At 39.6% G+C, this 22,494-nt stretch overlaps 1 protein-coding gene across 2 annotated transcripts; it reads right to left on the reverse strand.

Annotated features, from left to right (window-relative positions):
- Nucleotides 1-1,357: 1,357 nt before the first annotated feature.
- Nucleotides 1,358-22,460, reverse strand: aak1b (AP2 associated kinase 1b). Of its 2 annotated transcripts, none has more exons than XM_085463616.1 (20): nt 21,405-22,460; nt 20,037-20,155; nt 18,719-18,827; nt 18,326-18,468; nt 17,111-17,232; nt 16,723-16,804; nt 15,331-15,463; nt 15,125-15,228; nt 14,737-14,819; nt 14,423-14,583; nt 13,811-13,932; nt 13,358-13,696; nt 12,942-13,087; nt 12,670-12,845; nt 12,498-12,587; nt 10,546-10,641; nt 9,505-9,612; nt 8,946-9,116; nt 7,703-7,810; nt 1,358-3,166 (listed from the first exon to the last, which is right to left on the reverse strand). In XM_085463616.1, exons 1-20 carry the CDS (start codon nt 21,565-21,567, stop codon nt 2,487-2,489), a joined length of 3,255 nt encoding a protein of 1,084 aa, XP_085319742.1. In that variant the 5' UTR covers nt 21,568-22,460; the 3' UTR covers nt 1,358-2,486. The 2 variants fall into 2 exon arrangements, with proteins under 2 accessions (XP_085319742.1, XP_085319743.1); XM_085463617.1 differs by lacking the exon at nt 1,358-3,166 and adding an exon at nt 4,208-7,382 and having other exon boundaries at nt 21,405-22,459.
- Nucleotides 22,461-22,494: the final 34 nt, after the last annotated feature.

Here is a 22,494-nt window from a genome sequence, read left to right on the forward strand (position 1 = left end):
ATTTTGGTGAATTTTTGTGGTTAGTGTGAACTGTATAGCCTCAGTTTCCTGTTCTTAGTTGACAGGAGTGGCACGCAGTGTGTTCAGAGGTGCTCTTCTGCATACCTTGATTCTAAAGTGATTATTTGAGTTATAGTGGCGGGGAACTGCTAGATATTTAGTCTTTTTTGGACTGTTCTCTGTAAACCCTAGAGATGGTTGTGTGGGAAAATCCCAGCAGATCAGCACTTTCTGAAATACTCAGACCAGCCTGTCTGGAACCAACAACCATGCCACGTTCAAAGTCACTTACATCACTCTGCTCTGCTCACTTTGAACATCAGCAGATCATCTTAATCATGTCTACGTGCCTAAATGCGTTGGGCTGCTGCCACGTGATTGGCTGACTTTTGTGCTAACAAGCCGTTTATTCAGTGTGCCTAATAAAATGGCAAGTTCATGTATATCGTTGCGATAGGTTAAACCATATTACAACACATTTTCAGCGATATGCTTTTCGGGTGAGATGTGGCTCTCTATAACAAAAGACAGGGGAAAATGCATTATGTAACAATCCAGAGCAGCCGGTCAGCTGATTTTCATTAAACTCAGATCTCCTAAAATAAATCCTAACTTTGTAACTTTTCCATGTGTTTTTGTTCAGTTTTTTTCACCAGTAGGAAATGCTTTCGCAGACACGCGCAGGCAGACTTGCAGTCCTGTGAGCGGTGAGCTCATGGAGGCGTGTCAAAGAAAACTTCCAGAAGCAGAGGCAGCAGTGGGATTAAAGGCAGCAAACTGCCGAAGTGAAAGCAAAATATAACCATTATGACCTGGAGATGTGGAAGAAGGTGTTTATGTATCCTAATGCTGGCAAAGAATTCACATGAAAGCAAGAAAAAGATTCATTCAGTTTGCAGCTATACAGGAGAGAGTGTTTGTCTTCTTTTATTAACCTACGCCATCAATGCGAGAAGGAGCAGCAGTGTGTGTGCAGCTCTTTCTCCCCCATACCTTTAAAAACAGTCAAAATAAATGGAGTACTATGCTTTTGCTGAGGTTTGCTAGTGCTACTGTTTACCTTGGCTGCACAAACAATGGCAGTGAGTGTCTTCAGGCAGCTTAATCACCCCCAGTCATGCAGATTTATGAGCCACGGTGCAGCTTACACACAGCCTTGAGCTAATTTATAATAAATCTCTCGTGCTTATCTATTTCCCTTCAGCTATATAAATCTTTAGAGGTTAATCTTCAAAATCTGGACGATCCAAACAGAGTCAGACAAAAAACTTAATAGTTTCAGCTTATGTCTCTTACAACACATTCAGAACAGAAATGTGACCATTGTTTGTCAAAGCAGTGAATAAAAAGATCTCCATTGTGTTCATAATTCATTTATTTTCACTGGTGATATTTCCTAAAGTCCAGTATTAATAATCAGATAGTATAGATTCAAAAAAATACTACGCATGAACAAAATACTTTTCCAGCAAAGGCAGTATGGTTTATAAAAAAGTCCACATCTTTGCCAAAGTGTGAAGCAAAACTGGAAACAAATTCTTGTAAACCATAAAAAAAAAACTCACTGAAGTAGCAGTTTATTGGAAATGAACTTGGTTTTTCTAAGAGTTTCTACAAACACATAAAACGCCAATGATTTAAACTAACAGATATGATATATAACTTCTTTAAAGATTATTATAAGGAGCTTGTAAAATTGGCTGTGCTATAATGACAGCAGTTAGTGGGAACTAACTGGGAACAACAGGGGTAGCTTGTGAGTAATCAATTCATTCTTTGGGAACTTTATTCTGAATAACGTACAGCTGCAGGTTTAGTAAATCTACAATGCTTTAACTCGGTTCATTTGAAAGCAGCAAATATGAAGAAACATTTAGTTTTGTAGAATTTCTTTGGTTTATAGCAAAAGATTTGGTGTCAGTGGGAACACTAAGTCAGTTTGTCGACCAGCTTTGAGTCATTTTGGAAAACAAAGGCACAATCTGTATTCTAAATGTGAACTAAGGAGGAAACCGCAACAACATTATAAACACAACTACTCACAATTACAGCACCTACTGTATTAGATGGAAGTTGTTTGTGTTTTCTATAATGCTAGAATGCTCATGATTTTCTTTCCTTTCAAAATGTGACACATGGAGGGATTTCCTTAAAAAACTTAAATTAACTTTTGTCAGTGACAGATCCATGAACGATGACCATTTTAGCCAAAGCTCAAACTATTTGTAAAGTGCTGATGTGATGCACTGCGGTTCTCAGACTGAAGACGGATCTCATGGCTGAGGTAGAACATCAAGTTTTAACATGAACTGGTTTAAGGATTACTTCAATTATTTTAAATAGCCAACAATAATCTCAAAAGTAAAATTACACCAGAGATTTAAGTAATACTGCCACTGAACTATATGTTGGCTTCTTCATTACTTGCAAAAAAAAAAAAAAGCTCCTAATTGTTTTTTTTGTTTTTTTTAAAGATGATTATATAATCAGGGTTTCTCCTGAGAACATCTTGGTTGAAATGGTGCAGCGGTAAACGGGTCATCGAGAGCTCTACCCCCTATGGTCCAGGAATGTAACGGCCCCACAGCTACTGAGCCTACGGCGGCTTGCTGACCGATCCTGGAGACGACCCGGTGCACGGCCACCGGCTGCTGAAGCAAAGGCGTCTCTGGAGCCGCTCGTCTACTCTGAAAAACGTGAGAAAATGGCGTTCTAGCTGAATGACGCGGTTTGCTGGCTTGGATTTGCTGTGCACCAGACTTAAATACACAAGTGTTGATAGGAACTTCTTTGGTGGTTTCCTGCCTCTTTCCAAACGGGGCCTGGAGGAAAACATCAGACACCTCAACAGGTTTATGAGACGCCACCTTAGTTTCTTTTGCTGGAGTCTTAAAAGGGGCCAGCTGGAAGACATCAGAGGTAAACTGGCTGTCTGGAGGCTGGAATTGGGATTCTTGGTCTAATAGTGTGAAATGAAGACTGGTGCGAGGAGTTTGTCTGGTATGGTGTTGACTGTACCATTCATCTGTCAGCAACATGTGTTTATCATAGACACATGATGCAGTCCTCTGCTGGACTCTCAGCTTTTGTTTTTCCTCTGCGAGCTGCACAGAAGCTGCTGTCCAGGCGGCTCGCAGCTCATTGCTGTTCGGCTCCCTCTGCAGGTCTGTATGAGGAAGAGACACGAGAAAGGTCACCTAGGGAGAATGATGCACGAGAGCTTTTCAACACAGTGACATTTCTTTTCTTATTATTTTTATATTGAAAAGAAATTGATGCTTAATTTAAAAAGAATCAAGTAAACTGCTCCTTGTGACAAAAATCATAGTATTGTCAAAATGGTGCAACATACACTGAGAAAAAAAAAAAAAAAATCAAGGAAACGGTTGATCATTAGTTTAACACAAACTTTAGTTAAACTTCAAGGATATCTTTTCACCTGCTTTGGTGCAAATCACAGTGGCCAGGCATTCATAAAATGAATTCTAATTCAAAGTTTTTTTTATTAAATGAATGTACACTGAGTTATCTGATGCATGTTAAAAGTCAAAAACTTGTTAGGAAAATGTGCTGGGGCACAAAAATGTTCAGCTATGTCAGCGTGATCTGTCAGACCTGTATCACGAATAACTGGAATTATGTAATACAGTGTATGAAGGAGTAACTGTTGCTGTTTAATTGCTCCTTTAAAATTCATTATTGATTAAAGATGGATGATTACATTAATAATTATGTAATTGAAAACCTCCATGATGATGTTAGACTAAAAAAAAAAAAAAAAAAAGTTTCCTTTAAAAGCATGCATATAAAAATATTAACTGAAAAAACAAATAATGGAGCTATTAAACTGCCTCAATACCAACACAGAAAACGTGGCGTAAGAAAAAAAAAATAAAAAAAAAATAGACAAATTAAATTAAATTAGAATTAAATCGAGCATGAAGCTGCTGTTTCGTCTTACCTGAGTAGAGGTAAGGTGTTTCCCAGGGAGATTCTTATTAATGCTTTAAACCTATCCTCCTACATAATAACATCACATTTAATAGATTATTTACATACAAAATCCTATTCGAAGCCTTTACTTCAGGTAGATATCATTATAGCAAACAAAAAAAAGTTGAGCATAAATAGAAATATCAGGATAAATAAACAATGTAGTCTTTATAAACCACTTACACAATTAGCATAGAATCAATACTCGACAAGCTGACATTCACATTTGTACTTTATTTGCCATCCCTTTATAATTCTTTAGTTATCTCACAAAAATAGAAGGAGCACACAATATCACAGCTCTGACGCGGGATTGGGCCCTAATGACAGGAGGCGTCTCAAAACACTCAGTAATATCAGGTAATGGGCAGTGGCCACTTTTGGCAAAAACAAGAGAGGAGAAAACAAACAAATGACCAAAAAAAGAAGAACAAAATAAAAGAGGGGCTTCTGTTTCACATCAAGGAATCGTCTTGATTGGCTTTTTTTTGTGTCTTCCCACTGATTTCAACGGCACACTGGCAGCTACAGGGAGAAAGCTCGGGAGTTGCATAGGTTCAAACAGTGACTGCAAAAGACTGAGCTGTTCAGTGGAAGGATCGTAAAGAGGATGCTCAAAAACACAAGCTGACCTGCAGTCATTACGCCTGCTTTTAAAACAGCTTCCTCCACCTCTTTTTTCCTGCAGATTTATGAGGACCAAAAATTTGATGTACTCAAAACACTTCCAATTTTGGGGGCAGAGACAGATAAACTGAAATAACACAGGAGCCGATATAGTGTACGTAATTAAACCTGCTAGCATGAAACTTCTGGTCTTCTTATTAGATCTTGCACAAACATATCAGGACATTTAGAGTGTCCTTTACAAAATAACTTTTTAACGAGTAAAAGGTACACGGAAGCAAGTATCTTCATCGGATCCTACGGACACATCAATATTGCTGACTACAGAGCTGATCCTTTCTAACTCATGACAGCGATGCTGTCTGATAATTGAACCACAGCTACAGCAGGAGTGCAGTATGTTCACTGAAAGACTGGCAGACTGGCAGAGTAGACCTCTCCACACTTCACAGAGCCCCTCACACGTTTCACATCTGTAATTCAATAACTGCAATACGGAGAGCAGACCTCGAGAGGACAACGAGACAGGGAGCAGTAAGCCAATACTGTACATTTCCAGCTCTCGGAGAGAGCAATGTAGCTCTGACTACCTGAGAGAATTTAGAATGGGAGGAGGGTCGGGGCCTGTGCTTTCAGAGGAGACGTGACCGTCGTCATATTTGCAGCAAACATCAACACAAACAGGCTACTGGAAAAAACACAGCCAACAATTTGGACTCCACGCACACACACACGTCATAACACTGTATACCAACACACATGAACGTAACATTCAACAACACTGCCATGCTTTTTGATATGAATCCTGTGACCACTAAAACCGGCTAAGCAACAAAAACAAAAAGAAAAAAAGAAAAGAAAAAGAAACGACTTTAAAAGCACAATTTCAAATGAAGCGCATCAACTCCCGCTCTGAAGAAGACTGTTCTGAATAAAAATATAATCCTTCATCAGTTCATGTAAACAAACAGAACACAGGCTCACTTTCATTTCACGAAGATAGAATAAGACATAGGATTCAGTCTGGCCTTTCAGACTGAACAGACTAGGGTTATCATCTATACATTTTCAATGTACTGACAATTATTGAGTAGATAGAACCAAGAAAGAAAGAAAAAAACTTCCTTAACACATAATTCCACAAAGAGGAATGAGATATTTATATATATTCTTCAATATTATTGAATGATTATGGTGTTAAGAATCATAGATATATTTTGTATTATAGACTAATATTTATTTCTTACATTCATTCTCTAACACGCTATAATATTAACATGTATTAACAGGGAGAGAGAGATTTCACAAGTAAAGCAATATGTTTTCCACAAGTAAAGCTTTATGACAATGACTTCATATAATATACGGTCTGGATAGGAGCCTGCAGGGAGTTGCAGATATCTATTTACACAAATTAGGAGTAAACAAACATAAGGAATGCAGAAGGAATTGCACAATGTGGAATGAATATGCTAATGTGAAAATAATTTGTGAAATGATGCGTTAGTGCCAAGAAATGATATGAATAGTCATGTATGCTCTGCCTATATATAACTGCTACTTTATATCCTATTACTGCTGATTTTTCAAATTATTGTCATGCATTACTATCGATATGGCACGCTGCTATTAACACAGATAAATGACCCCGTTTCATCATTTTTAATTCCAACCCTATCTATTGCCTGCCTTGAGGACGAAAGTAAAAAAAAAAAGAAATACGAAGAAGCTCAAAATAAGAGCATAAAAGAAAGCGTGCTGGCTCTCACTGCGTGGTTGGACATACTGTATTTTGCTAGTAGTTCAGTTTTGTGGTGACGTTGTCATTTTGCTTTCAGAAATCCAGCAGTTTGCTTCTTTTATTATTATTATTATTATTATTATATGGCACTTCACTGAGGTTATGGCTGTCTGGTTTCCAGATTGTAACACCGTTTAATGTTTCTCAGCCTAATCTATAGCAGCTTTAAATTTTTAAGCTATTCCTTCCTACAGCTCTGACAGAGGTAACGTTTCTGCAACTGTGCAAATCAGGCTACATGACTAAGTTTCAAAGAAGTTTGGCTTTTACAGGAATAAACCTCATTTGAATAAATGGTCACTCAATTTTTTTTCTGCATGTTTTTTTTCATTAAAATGTGCAAATAAATCTGGGGAGGAGAATTTAAAAAGGCAAACGACGACAAATTCACTTGCGCACGATTATAACTACAACCACTTAGAACTATGCTTATTATACATTACAACAATGATCTTCTATAGTTTGCTATAAGGAATAATGCAGTGTTTTTCAGACAAACTGGACAGCTGTATTATATCCTGATTGACAGAAATGGTGTAATGGTTCATCTTTAGAAAGTATGATGATGATACGTTTGCGTATTGGCCACTCTTCCAGAATGCACAATACATGATGCAAGGAGATAAAACATGACGGTGAAGGTGAGAGATGAGAAGTCAAGATAGGCCAGATGATTGGATCGATATGGTGGAAAGGACAGGAATGGAAAAAAGCACTGAAAGGTGATTTCTACTGCAGCAACTACAATGCTGATGACAGCCAAGGGGTGCAGGAAGCTAGCTATGACAACAGTGTTGATCGCTGTTATGCTATGCCAGTCTATAATCCAGTGTTACAGCTTCTATGGGGTGGGGGAGTGCCTACAAGTCGATGAGCTGGTCCACCAGCAGCAGGGAGCGGGCCAAGCTGGGAAGGCTGGATTCAGAGCCGCCACTGTTACTGCGCGAGTGGCCTCCTGAAACTGGCCGAGAGACAAAAAAGGAGGGGAGGGAGGCAAAGGGGTCGAGACGGATACAAGCAAACAGAGGTGAGGAGGGGCGCAGGAGCGGGAGTCACATAAAGCAATCAAAGCAAGGGGGAGAGAGGTCAAGAAAGAGAAAAGAGAAAGAGAGGGCTGAATTTACCCATTTCCTTCTACAGGTTTTCAAACATTACTTTGACTGAGCATGTAGAATAATACAGCTAGCTGGTCTGCGTCTCAGTAAATATCACTGCGATTCATTTTTTTCTGGAACCATCTTTCCCATCCAGTGCTTCCTAGAGGAGAGTGTAAAGACATACCTTGGGAATTCTTTCGGCCTGTGACGGGAATAGGGTCAAACTCATCCTCTGTACCAGCCTCTGCGCTGGGTTGCTGGGACTCAAAGTCTGAGATCAGGAGAGACGAGTCTGCACAAAATAAAAGCCAAATAATCCCAAAAAAGAAAACCTTTGAAGTGAAACTAGACGTAGCTCTAAGGAAAACAATTTTATAAGGGCTTTATAGTGTAGCTGCTTCTTCCACATATAATTTAAGACATTAGTGATAATACGAGCCATTATTGTTCCTCATTACAATAAAAATGTTCTAAAAAAGACAAAAAAACCCAGCCATTACTCCAAAAACGTATCTGCTGCACAAAGCCTGTTTGATAAGATGCTATGAGGAGAGGCCTGTAGTTATTGTTTTCATGCAGCTGGTGCACAGTCAGGCTGTGATTTGAAGCTGGCACTGTCAACGACAGTCAAAGGCTTTTGTTCACCAGCCGAGAAGCGAAAAACTAAACCACAGCTGTACAGCTCTCACTTTGTGACATAGAGAACACTTCCACAGATTAATTACTTTGCCTTCATTTTTAACTTTTAAAGATTAAGTGAAACACAAGACACACAAACAGGAAAAAAACTAAACAAAACAAAAAACACATGAGGCCAGTCGAGAACATTTTGAATGAAAATGGTTTTGTTAAGCCGTGCTTCTGATGCCACTCAGTGGTGAAAATGTCTTTTTTCTGAATGGTGAATCAGAAAACCAACTCCACTTGGTGAGGATTTCTTTGATCATTTGGTTTCAATGCCTCCCCTTTTTCCACACAGAGGCACAGCAGAAGGCTACATGGAGCCAGACAACAGCCTGCTGCAACATCCACATTAGCTTTTCTGCTAAAGTGTCATTCTTAATTAGCCAACAAAAATAAGACCAAACATGCACCTTTGTGGTAATTCCAAAGCTTGCAGGATAATTAACTGAAGAGGCTGCAGCACTGAACTACAACTGCACATCTCACTTTCACTGGTTAGGTGCTGATATTGTCTTCAGTCTTCAAAACTGTAGCTGACAACAGATGTCGGTTTCTGCTCCCCAGCTAGTGTTCGACAGCAGAGCTCAGTCTGCTGCATGACTGAGATGGTAAAGAACATCGTTGGTGCTATGTCTCTAAGGAAAACACCGCTACCCACAATACAGGAAAGTTTCTGTCAAAGATCACGGTAGGCAGGTCATAGGTAATGCTGCTTTCAGTTCAGCCCTGGCAGAGTTCCTTACCTGCTTTAGGCTGTATGGAGTCTCCAGACAACAGGCTGAAATCATCCAAAGCAGAGGCAGCAGAAGTGGGAGCAGAAGACACAGAGGAAGTTGCACTGCTTGCTGCCAGGGGGGCAGATGGACCAGAGATCAGAGAGCAGCCCAGGAGAGAGTCGTCTGCCGTGAGAGGATCTGAGACAAGTCAGGACAGGTGGACAAAGGAAGAGGTCTTCTTATGGTTGAATTTTCACTGACAACAAGTAAACAGATGAATGCACAGCCTGTCAGTGAGGTTTCTTCTACTACTTTCAAACATTAAAAGAGCCAAGTGTGAAGTTATACACAAAGGTAAATATAAATAAACTTCTCTCTTCTTATTTATAGGGTTTTTTAAATAATGGAAAGGAAAACTATAAATAGCGTTACACTATAATATCTGAAACACCTTAATTGCTTTTTTTTTTTTTTTTTTTTTTTTTTTTTTTTTTTAAACCTTTCCATGTATTTGATGCATTTTTAAACACAGAAACTTGAATACACACACACACACACACACACACACACACACACACACACACACCTTTTGCAGACTCTTCCACATTCCCACCAAAAGGATCGGATAATGACAGGAGGTCAGGAAGCATGAGTGAAGATGTGTCTGGAGATTTGAGTCCTTCAATCAGTTTCTCTAAAACCCAGTGGAAAGATAAGAGGGAGACAAATGAGACATATTTAAGCACAACTGTGTCAAAAATGTAAAGATGTTAAGTCACAGGCATTCACACAAAGCTCAAAACATTGCCCGGAGTTCAATGTTGTCTAAACTGAAGAATTTACTGATAAAAGAAGCTTGCATACCTTCACCAAGTAGCCTGCTCGAACTTAAAACTTTCAAGGATTCCATTCAGTTCCAGTTTGTAATTTCTGTCTGGGGGTATAGCTCTGTTCTGCAACCTTCTTACCCTGTCCTTACATTCAAAAGCAGTAGGTTGGGCTAACAACAGTCGGAGTCCAGTACAGGCCTAAGCAGGCAGGCTAGAAATCGCTGCCCTAAGTAAATAACTGTAATTTGGCATCTTAATCAAAAAATAATAATGGACTATTTTTTTCTCTTTTTGTGTAAAACAATAAATTTGTAAATTCATACTGACATCAATAAATACATTTAGGCATATATTAGTGAGCTTGTATATATACTGGTGTAACTATTACAGAAACATAAAAGATGATTTGGTAATTACCAATACTGCTAATTTAGGGCAGCTGGGGCATAAACCTTTCCTGTGGTGGTGGTCTAATAATTTTGTTAAACAATATATTTGGATAATATAATGCTAAAGTGTTTTGTTGTGCAAAAATTAAAAACCATTTCCTGTTACTGGGTTCAGGAGAAGGGCATAGATGGACACACAACCTGAGAACATCATGCCTAGCAAGAACTATTGCTGGAACGTACGCTACCAGGTAAGCCTGATGCTGATCTGATTTTCTTTAATATTGCAAAAGGCATCGGCATGTGTGGCGAAGAATGGGCTCGCTACTTAAAACAAATCAGGAAATTTAGAAATAACAGTTCACACATATGCAAGCAGTATACTAATCCACAAAGACAGGCATTTACCTGGTGCATCTGACAGCTCAAGGGTATGGAAAGGATCAGGGACAGCCAGCAGCGAGGCTCCTGATTCCACATCAAGAATGGATGTTGGTCTTTCAACTAGAAAGCAGAGGAGGTGTAGAGAGGTGTCATAAAGGAAAGATTTATAATCCATGACATAAGGTTGGAAAATTACACTAAAAATACAAAAGGAAAACAGCCTGATTATGCTCCAGTGCAAATTTGATTCAAAAGCAGATCCAACAACCATGCTTTAAAACTGAGGCTAATGAACTTACCTAACCTCACTAAGTGCAATACCTGTTTATTCGTTTCACAATTAAAAAACAATTGACTTGTCTCATGAAGTAAAAGTGTCCTTTAGATGATCAGCGGTGCTTTAGAAAACTATTTCATAATAAAATAAATATTTGTTTCAGGTCAGGTCTGAACATCTCATCGATGAATGAGTCGTCTTTACATCGTTTTGATTCTGTTATTTTGTTGTTTATCCCATAATGAAGGACATGTGGAAATCATGACAGTTGTTGGTGATATTAATTCACAGCTATTTCTCTTTCATAAATACCACCTGACTAATCAGTTATCTAATCTGTGATGTTTATTTTCAAACATAGTTTGCAACAGACTTTCAGACAAAATACAACAACACTTATACATTTTCCACATCATCAGCTGAACGCTTTCCCGTAGCGAAGTGACAGTTACACAGTTCATGTAACTGTAACGGCCAAGGTATTTATATACAACATATTCTATCAGCTGGAAATCTATATAAAAGAAAAAAAAAAGAATATCACCAGGGACGATTTAGTGAAGACGTTGAAATAAAATGAGCACAGCTGATTTTAAAAACCAAAACTCTGCACTGGAGCTGGTCAGGTTTGCAGGATAGTTAACTACAGTGATTGAGCCAAGTTAAAAGAGAGCCAGCATAGCTTAGTTAACAGTTTAACACACACTACAGTGCAGCCCTGTTGTTTTCCAAAGCTCATTAAAGCTATCAGATTATAGGATTAGGCGCATTAAGAGGTTTACTTTTAAAGTTTCTCCTCCAGATTTTATAGTGCAGAGCTTCATGTGGAACAAAAGGAGGGAAAAAAACATAGTATAGATAACAGTAAATATCATCTACAGCGGTCTTAATAAACTCATGCTAGTGTTAGATGATATGATGACAATCATAAGATTAATTATCAAGATTCATTTATTCACACTAGCTCTTCTCCACAGTGTCTCTTTTGTCCTGTCTCCCTCCCCTCACCCCTTACTGAGTGGCAGTAGATGGCTGCCTCTCCCTGAGGCTGGCTCTGCTGGAGGTTTCTTCCTGTTAAAAGGAAGTTTTTCCTTCCCACTGTCTCTAAGTTAAGGCTTATATGGGGTTTTCTCTGTATTATTGTAGAGTCTCTTGTTCCTAAACTTCCTGATACTGTTATATTTATTAAGGATAGCATTAAAGTACAATGAGATCATTTTAGTTTGACAAGATCACCTTCATATTTTGTATCTACTTGTTTCATTAGTTTATTACATGCTTATATTTTTTGCATTTTTATAATCACAGTTTCGATTATAATAGTAAATGTAATCAATCAAGGATCACTTAGACCAGCGGTCCCCAACCCCCCGGGTCACGGACCAGTACCGGCTGCGAGAGTTGAGGCTCGGGTATGAAATTCATGGTTTTCAGGCGTTAATTTTTTTTTATTGTTTTTATCGTTAACTTGGTTTCCCTGGGTCTTTTCCCGTGTGTTATGAATAAATCTTTTTTTTTTGGTACCGGCATTGGTTTTATTTTGTTGTATCTATCCGCGACACCTTAAAGACCAGTCCATGAAAATATTGTCGGACATAAACCAGTCAGTGGCGCAAAAAAGGTTGGGGACCGTTGACTTAGACCACACAGAAGAAAAACTATGTGAATTATCCTATCCTATGTGTAAAAACTCACATACCAGTTTCCTGTGGGGTGGTATCAACAGCTGAGGCCTGAAGGCCTGGTATCAACTCTTCTGAAGCAGTTGTTTCAGTATCTGGGGTTAGGTCTGATAAAAGGAGAGTCTCTGTCATTCACTGTTTATCCTATTTTAAAAATACTGCACATGAACATTAGCATGCAGATGTTACCATTAGCCTTTTTGGCATCACTTGTAAACTCCTCAGCAGTGAGATTGGAGAAGTTGTCATCATCAAAGGGGTTCCACGCTGGCTGTGTAGGGGTGTTTGTGGTGGCACCAGAAGCAGGAACATTTTTACTTTGGTCCTGTACTGCATCACTAAGATTTGGCTGAGACGGAAGTGATCTGAAAGTAAACATCAACAACAGCAGCAAAACCTCATAAATAAACCAAATAGGAGAAGCTGTAGTTGAATATTATTGAAGAAAATGTGACACTTACTGATTGAGAGCTGCTTCTTCATTAGCTCCCTGTGGCTGCTGTGAGGAGTCGCTCTCTGGAACTGCAGAAACAGCAGGAGCTGTGGCGTCACTCGGTGTGCGTTGGTGGTTTAGTTCTTCAGTTGTCTTTGGAGTAGCAGGTGGGGTCTGATCAAAAGAGGCAAAGGAAGCCAAAATATCAAAAATCAACAACTATTTAATTTAGAAAGACAGCTAATTGTGTTCACAAGAGGAAGAATATAAAAAAACAACACATTTGTTCACATTTTGAACTGACTCTGGTTGATGAGACAGAGAAACACTTTAGATCAGGACATGCCACACGTAGATTAAGGGGAAAAGGATGACGTTGACAGCTCTGCAGTGCTGGTATTTAGGCATTGTTTGAAGCTAGATGTTTGCCAGCAAGCCACTTACTGTCTCAGCTGGTTTTTGGCTGCTCTCAGTAGCGCCAGGCTGAGCCTGGGTAGCTGACGGTTGAGTTATCTGCTGCTGAGATACTGCAGGCTTGCTGGGGGAAGGCTGCGCCTCTGGCTGTTGAGCCAGGCTGGCCTGCTTACGACGAGCTGGGCGCTGAGGCGGGGCTGGGCTGGATGGGGTCTGTGCTCCTTGTTGGGAGGCTGAGCTCACAACAGAGGTGGGTGTAGTCTGTTGCTGTACTGTTGGCTGTGCTTGTGGTTGGATGTCAGCTTTGGTCACCGGTGATGCCACTGCTGCTGGTGCTGCTGTCTCTGCAGCTGGAGCTGGCTGCACAGCCTAACATGCAAAGATTTTAACATTTGAAAGGAACTGTCACTCAAAAACAGTAGATCTGCAAATAAAAGCAACTTATAATCTGTTTTGTTAAAGAAGACACAATGGTCAGTGAACCTGCTTCTGTAGAGCTGCAGTCTGATTTGAATTATTTTGTGACTGAATGAGAGGCAGAGCTGAAGCCTGAGCCTTCTGTGACTGAAGAGCTGCAGCTGGCTGAGAGAGATCTAAACTGACTCCTGCAGACAAAAACACAAAAGAGCGCATTACTCTACAGTCAGTGGAGACAATTTGATCTGAATACTTGCACAGATGCTCAAAAGACCTAATGTGAAGCAACACAAACAAGTTTATTTGAATTTAAAAACAACAACAACAAAAAAACGATATAACGCTCATCAAAATGCATTAAAGTGAATTAAACAGTCTATTAAACGCAAACACATCAAAGTGATTCATCACACAAAAAAGAACCTACAGTACCTGAAGCATTGTTATAAGTGAAAGCAGAGAAATTCATTTCATAATCACTTTGGGGTTTTGGTTAGATAACTTTAATTTGCATGAGTCTTCACCTGTTTATTTGAGCTGTTCTTGTTGAGAATTGAGGTATTCAACGTGCACACAAAGGATTAGAGACATCCCTGTATTTATTCTCATCCTTATTCAAAAGACTGGTTTTCTTTTCCTGTGACAGACAGGAAAATAAGGACAGAGTGCTGTACGTACCCACAGGCTGTGCTGCACCAACAGGGAGATTAGCCCGCTTGCGAGGGGTCAGAGCAGCAGGCTGGATGGGTAAGATGCCAGCAGCAGGCTGGGTGTGGACTGCTTTGGGCCTCTGGCGAGGGGTGATGGAGGTTTCAGTGGTGGGAATTGGATCTGTCAGTCTGGCAACAAAGGGAGGATGTTGGCCTTCTTGTTAATCATGGCAAACAGTGTTAACATAATTATTTAATGAGTATCAGAATACAGATGATACCTAATTACTTCTACGTTACTACAGCTTTAATGGTAACACAGTGAAAGCAGGTCATGCTTGCCTGGGCTTAGCCTGGCTCTTCTTTGCTGCCGCAGCCTCGCTAGCTTTGACTGGCTCAGGAAGTTTGGAAGGAATCGGAGAATTCTTGTTTATGAAAAAAAAGGAAAGGCTTTACAATGAAGTCTGCACAGATTTTACAAAGAGATCTGCAATGAGAAAATCAATGTTTCACACACAAAAAAGTTTTTTTTAACTAAAATATCATCAGGACTAACAAGTATTTTACACTCTATGAAAATAAAGAATCCAAGCTTATCTTCCTCCCACAGCGTGACAACTGGCCTGTATCCATATGTAGGTCAGGCAGAGAACCCATAGCAGAGTCTCGATGAGACAAAGTCAAGCAAATCCAAATATTTTGACTACTTCTGGTGCCAAGAGGCACTGACCTTCACATTTTGAACAGGGCACGTCCGCTGAGCTAGTTTGAAAGCAAAATAGGACACCTGGTAGATATCTGGTCTCTTGTCTGGATCTGGCTCCAGCGTGTACCCTGAAACATACCGTGTACATAAAAATGAAAGTCTCAACAAGGTAGACACCAGTCTGTTAGTAGATATGAAATTTATGCTTCTGAAATGTAAGCGGTACTAACGAATGAGGCAGTGAAGATCATAAGAGTAACGGGAATTATCTGGAATAGTGAAACTGCCATCACAGATGGCCACCTGGCTTTCACCAAAGGGCAAAGTGAAGAAGCACAGCTTGTACAGCAAACAGCCCAGTGCCTGGAGAAGACAACCACATGCATGCCCGAGAAGAGAGGAGGATAATTCATCAAATATGGTGATAAGAAAGTATTTCCCATCCAAACACCAGTTGAGATAGCACTATAAATTTGTGTATTAACATCATAGCTATTTCACAAACCTAGAGATTTTACATTTTTGTTTTTAAGACGTGTTTAATCTTTGGCTATAATGTCAAACTTGCAGTACTGTGCAAAGGTCTTGAGCACCCCTTTATTTCTTTAAAATTTTGCTAGGAAAATGAGAAATATGTGCGATGCTTTATTGAAACTGCAAACATACACAGAAATATAGTATATAAGGAAAAAACACAAGCCTCAAACCAAAGCTGGTCATATTTGGTATGACCAGCTTTACACTTGAACACAGTCTGAAGTCAAGTTCTTTAAGTAATCTTCAGGAACAGTTCTCCAGGCTTCTTGAAGGACATTCAAAGCTCTTCTTTGGATGCTGGCTGCCTTTTTTTTTGTTCTCTGTCAGATAGATCTCACATTGCTTCAATTATGTTGAGGTCTGTGATCTGGGGAGGCCAATCCATGACTGATAGTGTTGCATTGTGTTTTTAACCAGATATGCTTTTACTACGTTGGCAGTGAGGTTGGAATCACTGTCATGCTGAGAAACTTAAGCAGTTGAAATTGGACTAAACTCAGATGGTATTGAAAATATGATGGTATTTTTCTGCATTTTACAATTCCATCAATTTTGACAAGATCTCCATCACCACTGGCAGAAATTCAACCCCAAACACATTCTCCACTGTGCTTTACGGATGGCTGTAGACATTCACTGTTGTACCTCTCTCTTGACCTCTTCCATACTTTTTGTAAATAATTTCAACTAAAACTTTTTTCCCTATTTCTTAAGAACACGTCTTTCAGATACTGTTCCTCTTCTCTAGTTAGTTTTTTAGACCTGCAGGAATCATAAACTACTCTTTTATGCCTGTGAAACTGCGTTATTTTCGGTAGTTTTGCAAACAAACGTGTTTTCTGTGACAGGCTGCTAGTAAAAAAACGATTAAATGATTCACACACAAAGAAAAAAGTCTGGCTCCTTGGAAGCAAAATAGAAATAAATGAGAGGTTGGCTCAAGACTTTTGCACAATATTGTAGTTTAAGCCAAACATTACATTTAAGTTGAGATTTATACCAGGTACCAGTATATGCTGCATGTATTAACTCATCACGACTACCATGCATCATGAATATCACAGCAGTCTGCAATCTTCACTCACCCAGATGTCTGCCTTCGTGGTGATGATCTTATTGTTGTAGAGGTTCACCATTTCTGGAGCACGATATGATAAGGTGGTATACCTGCAATAAGGGACAGCTACAGATTTTTAGTGAGGTATTGAAAAAAGATAACTTGCTTAGCACAATGTGCTTATAAATGCAAACAAATGAGTTTTGCTTTCAGATATCACAAATTAAACCTAAAAACAGAACCTTTCAATTCCACACAACGGTGAAATATTGAGAAAGTTCAAAAACATAATAAAATAAAGAAAAAAACAAAACAATGAAGCTGCTTAGGAATTTAAAAATGCAGTCAGTTTCTGTGCCACATTACCTAGAAAATGTGCAAATGAATGAAAGTTGAGGATGAAAAGAGGCACAAACTTTTTGATCTCTTCCTCCACAGCAGCCACTCCTTCAGTCTGAGGGCTCTGGAACTTGTCAGTGGCGCTACCAAAGTCGCACAGCACATAATGACCCTTATCGTGCAGGAGGATGTTCTCCACCTGCAGACATACAAGACGTAACTCACACAGTGACGTGCAGGGCTGCTTGCTTTGAGGACAATACAGGGTTTTTATCGTGAAAGGAATAATTTTGGCAGTAAGCGATGAGCCACACTGCCAAGTCAAATAACGGCCTTTGTTTCTTGCAAGATCTGAGATTGAAATAATAATAAAGGTGCACTGCATCTATAATCTACACCTTCACATTATGACTTTCAGATTGTAGCCACATTCAAAACTTGCACGTTCCTCTCGATATGCTCTAAAGACTCTGTCACACATTATTTTTGAGGTTTTATCACTAAAAAACAACAACAACAACAAAAAAAATAAATCAAAAGCAAATCTGTAATACACTGAAGTCCATATAATTCTATATAATTACTGAGTGACAGTAACCAGAGACTAATGAGACAGCTGCTGACTGAGTGGAAGTTATTTGAAGTATTTTTAAAACTACCTTTTTCTTCTCTTTATCAATCAACTCACAGCATAGTGCTTAAAAACGGAGTAAAATATTAATAGCTCTATATATTTGTGCATGTTCTCTTGTGTACCAATGATTGAATCAATCAATATTTGTATTAAAACAAACAGCCACTTTGAAATCTTTTATACTTTGTTCTAGGCCATTTTCTCACATTAATGCCAAATTCTTTTGAGTCAGGGAACATTTTCCACATTTTCCTCTGACATGTTGCACACTCCACAAAATAATCTGCCTGCACTAGTGTGGTTTATATAAGGACGGTGCCAGGATGGGAGTATCTTGACAGTAGGTGTTGGCCAACTGTTCTTTCTTAAAGCAGAGGGTACATAGCAGTGAATTACTGGCTGTTCACATATGACTTCAAAAAGCTGGGACAGAGCCTAAACTGACTTTGCTTCTGTGCACCCAACCCTGAGCTTTAAAGGTTCAAAAACTTAAAGGTTAAAAAAACTGCATAAAACTTTATGCAAAAGCCAATAGCAGTTATCCTGACTCCAGTTGAGACTGGAAGTTGTTAATTTGTGGAAAAAAAATATCAAACAAACCAGAGAAAAAGATAACTGCTGCAGTTTTAGAGTGAGTGTCAGTGGCAAAATGTGTCACCTTAAGGTCTCTGTGGATGATAGGTGTCTTGCGTTGGTGCAAACGAGAAACAGCGTCACAGGTGTCACAGAAGATCTGCAGCACCTCAGCTTCAGTGAAACCAGTCTGCAGCCTCTGATTCATCAAATTGACCACCTGACCTCCTGCAAAATACCATCCAATTAGGCAGCACATTGAAAAACAGAGGAAATTAACTAAAGAAGTATTTGATTTTACCTTAACTTCTGCATGTTCTATCACAATTTTTTTCAGACTTATCGTGTAATCGTGTTTTGATTCATTTAATAGCACAACTGCACTTTAACAAATCCATCCTGAAATTGAAAGGCCAACAGAAATTTAAATTCTTTCAATAATCAAGGCATGAGGTTTCACTTCGCTTTCAGCACTCACCCTTGCAGTAATCCATTAGTATAAGCACCTCCCATACGTCCCTCGATCCCATAGCTGTGATACTGGAGTCCAGATAACCAACAATATTCTTGTGACCAACTAGATCTTTCTGCAAGAACACAAACACAAAATGTTTCCATTTCTTTCTATAAAAGAAAGTAACCCATTCATTCGATAAGGTCAGCGTTTTGAGATGTAGTATGAGACGTTCATCTGCAGGGGCAGTGTCAATGGAGAGCTGAAATCTAAACTCTATTATGTAATAAAAAAAAATGTCAAGTAGTACAGCCCAGGTGAAGCACCATCTGCTTGTGTATGAGTGTGTTTGTGTGTCTCAATGAGAGTGTGCGAGACACAAAGCGAGAAAGACTGAGATGTGACGAAATCCCTGAATGCTGGGGAAGCCCCATCTTCACAGCGAATACTGGAGTCAGTTAATTGATTAATTGATTGATCGATCATACTTTATTCATCCCGAAGGAAATTGGATTAAGGCTGCCAGCCGTGCCAGCGCCGTCTTACCCTTCCGACCATACATGCATTACACAAACATCACATGGGGAAGACAGGTCAGTTGGCTTCAGAAGCAAAATAAAGCCAACGATGAAAATAATTCTATGAAGTGTTTGTTTAATTATACAATCTGCCATGTTTTAATAATTTGAACACCTGTTGCCATATATTTCTTCCTTGGTTCTTTCTGGAGTGCTGCCTTGAACGGAAAACTATACAGATTCTAACATCAAAGACAAATACAGGATAGCCATCAAAAATGCTGTCAAACTTTCCAAGACCCATAATAGACTATTCATATTTTGTGGTAGGCTACCATGGCATTAATATCTGTTTATATACTAAATATATATATTCCCTAGAAATCTTTACTTTAGAGTAATGTAAACATCTTTATGTATAACATATTTATAGCAGATATATGCAGATCAATGTTATTTCATGTGATCAGAGATGTGTCAAACACCCATCCTTTTTTTAATATACCTTACCAATAATAAATGCTTAGAAAATAACAATTCATTAAGGAATAAACAGCCCATTAATCTGGTTATTTATATCAAACCATGAAAGGCAAATGAAAAACAGCACACTAAGTACTAGGCTGGCAAATGTGGTAGAACAATCCAAACAAGCCTGCTGCAGGGTGTGCATTGCTCTTACTTATTCTGGACAGAATGAGGCATCTGTGGATTTCTTCTGAAGGACTTTTTTGTGCTTGCCTTACGTGATTTTACCCAGCATGCCAAACCACGACAGCTTAAAGGGAAAGTCTGTGGAGAAATGTTTAGTCTCAGTCACTCACCATTATTTGAATCTCACGCTTGCAGACCTGGAGATCGTGTTCGTTGTTGACGTACATCCTCTTCAGAGCACAACGAACCCCTTGGTTTGTCTTCACGAGGAACACGATTGCAAAGCCACCTGCATGATGCAGAGAAACGACACATTTAAAATGTGCATTCAAAATAAAATCAAAACATCAATCTTATGAACCTTATCAGGATACCATGATTTTGAACATTTAGCAGACGTGCTCATTTTTAAGCCTCAATTCTTCAGCAACTGTCGAGCTTTCTATCCATGTATATTCTCACATCAAAAAGCACAATCAGCACCAAATGGCACCGCCTTATAGCATAATATCTATTAGTCATGTCATTGCTGCGGGGTTTACGTAGAGGCCTACATTGAGGCCTAACCATCTGGTATAGCTCAGACCACAAATTTGCTGTGCAGAGTTTAGCTGTGGAGTCATCAATTTCAGGCAGACATCACAGCTTACATTGCATCCTTCGCTCATCATGTGTAATGGCAGTATGGTACTATACATCTGCAAGAGCATCAGTCTAGTTTGAGGGTTTAGAGCCACGTCTGGAGCGTCTATGTGGCTACAGTAAAAGCTGACATCGCGATGAGCTGTCCTGCACTGTTTTCTTGTATTATATGCAGACTGGGCACTCGCCGTGTAGCTGGCAGCCTAACAGAACTGATTAAAAGCATAGATACTGTGCAGTCTTTGGTTCAGAGAGCTCCTGGTAGAATAAAGGGGTGTCTAAGTTAGACAAGAGACTTTAAGAATAGATTAATGCAAGCATTACAACAGAATATACACAGCTAATGTTCACACAAGCCTATTCACTTGCTACTGGACATTAGAAATGCACACTCAGACTAAATGTATTGGTTTAACATAACTGTTAAAACTACTTTTTAGTGGTCAGGTTTCAGGCTTCTTATACAGCACCCATTATATTATCCTGATGTTCCACGTTTTCCTGCCAATGGCTGTTCTTACAAAAACCTTGAATACAGAATCTCTTTGACAGTAAACCTTTCATTTCAAAGAAATCACACATATGCCTGACATCAGGTACATCTCCACCTGCTTGAATCACTCATCTGATTCACAAGAGCTAAAAGAAAATTGTATGCATGTGTGTTAGTCAGAGTACAGTTTGGATGAAGTAGCTTGCCTATGTTTAGCATTTATGTACCTGAAATACATAGATTCACAATTCCATTATCCCTGTGGGAATGATACAAGGTTGCATCTCTGTTATGCGACCCATGCACTGGGCATGCAGGACACATATCATATATCAGGAGACAAGAGAACGGGCAAAAACAAACAAACAAATGGCATCATCTGGTCTTTGCAACTCTTTCTTACCTTCAGCAATTATCTCTTCAACAGTGACTTGGTGTCGCCCGACAGTAAAGGCTCGTCCAATGAAATTGCCGCCTGCGTGGCTGGACCCCGAGCTGCTCCCTCCTCCTCCAGAACCAGGCCCGGAGCTGACTAACTCCCGACGGGAATCAAAGAACTTCCTCATAGTGTCAAAATGACAGGGGTATTTGCGGCTTCAGATGAGCTGTAGGTCCTTGTATGCACAATTATTGCAGTGATATAGATAATAAAGCAGCTCAGACTGTAACCCTAACGAGTCTATGTGGAGCCTGTAGTGATGCCTTTATGATATATAATATTGTGAGAACTCAGGTTTCTGGTGGCAAATTTCCCATTTGCTTGCCAGATCAAGACAGTTGGTGATAGCTAGAGCCGTTGCGACTAACTGTTATGTAAGTGAATTACACCACCCAGGAGGCTAAAGCATCTCCGGAGAAAGTATTTCTTTAGCTATCAATCCAGCTGTTCACGGTCGGCTGCTGCTGACGGCGATAACATTCGGTCCATCTCCATCTCGTCCAGCCATTTTTAGGCTAGCTCAATGCTAGCTACTTACGCGCTATGACATTTCGTGTACGTTAAGGTTATCCAGGTTATCCTCTGAAGATAATGTCTTCGGGTGCGATGTAACCGACGTGTAACTTGTCTGACAGCGTTGCCAGCAAAAATATTTCCATCCTCAGCCAAGTGGAGCGACCGTTTGTTGCCACATAGCTAGCTGACCGTGTCGCTATTTAATTGCTTCCATTTACAATAAATAAATAAATAAAAACTATGATTTTAGTTGGCTAACGCATTAGCGCGATGAAGCCTCTCATCAACACAAACAAGCGTCGAATCGACAGTAGACTGAAGACTCCGCCTGTCGCAGTTATAGCTGCGAATATGTAATCACAGACTCTGACATCTACCAAAACAGTAGACAGAGGTTTCAGCCCAGCGGTATAATCTCTGCAACCACAGCAATCTTTGGCTTCCACCGTTATCGCAACATCCTAGCTGTTGCTGTTGACGAGCGGACGGAATTATGGGTATTGTAGTTCAGAGCGCAGCTGCAGCCTCCCCCTAGCTT

The sequence above is a fragment of the Copadichromis virginalis genome, linkage group LG7 (assembly GCF_057382275.1).
Source record: "Copadichromis virginalis isolate Kocher_CV1m ecotype Utaka linkage group LG7, C_Virginalis_male_GT1.1, whole genome shotgun sequence".
In the NCBI taxonomy this organism is placed as follows: domain Eukaryota; kingdom Metazoa; phylum Chordata; class Actinopteri; order Cichliformes; family Cichlidae; genus Copadichromis; species Copadichromis virginalis.

What these genes read in the sequence shown, in the direction of transcription:
- aak1b (XM_085463616.1), bottom strand. Translation starts at nt 21,567, where the DNA reads ATGAGGAAGTTCTTTGATTCCCGTCGGGAGTTAGTCAGCTCCGGGCCT. An exon ending in CCACGAAGGCAGACATCTGG is followed by an intron (nt 15,464 to 16,722) that starts GTGAGTGAAGAT and finishes TGTCTTCTCCAG; the next exon opens with GCACTGGGCTGTTTGCTGTA. An exon ending in AGGCCGAAAGAATTCCCAAG is followed by an intron (nt 3,167 to 7,702) that starts GTATGTCTTTAC and finishes TTCCTCATACAG; the next exon opens with ACCTGCAGAGGGAGCCGAAC.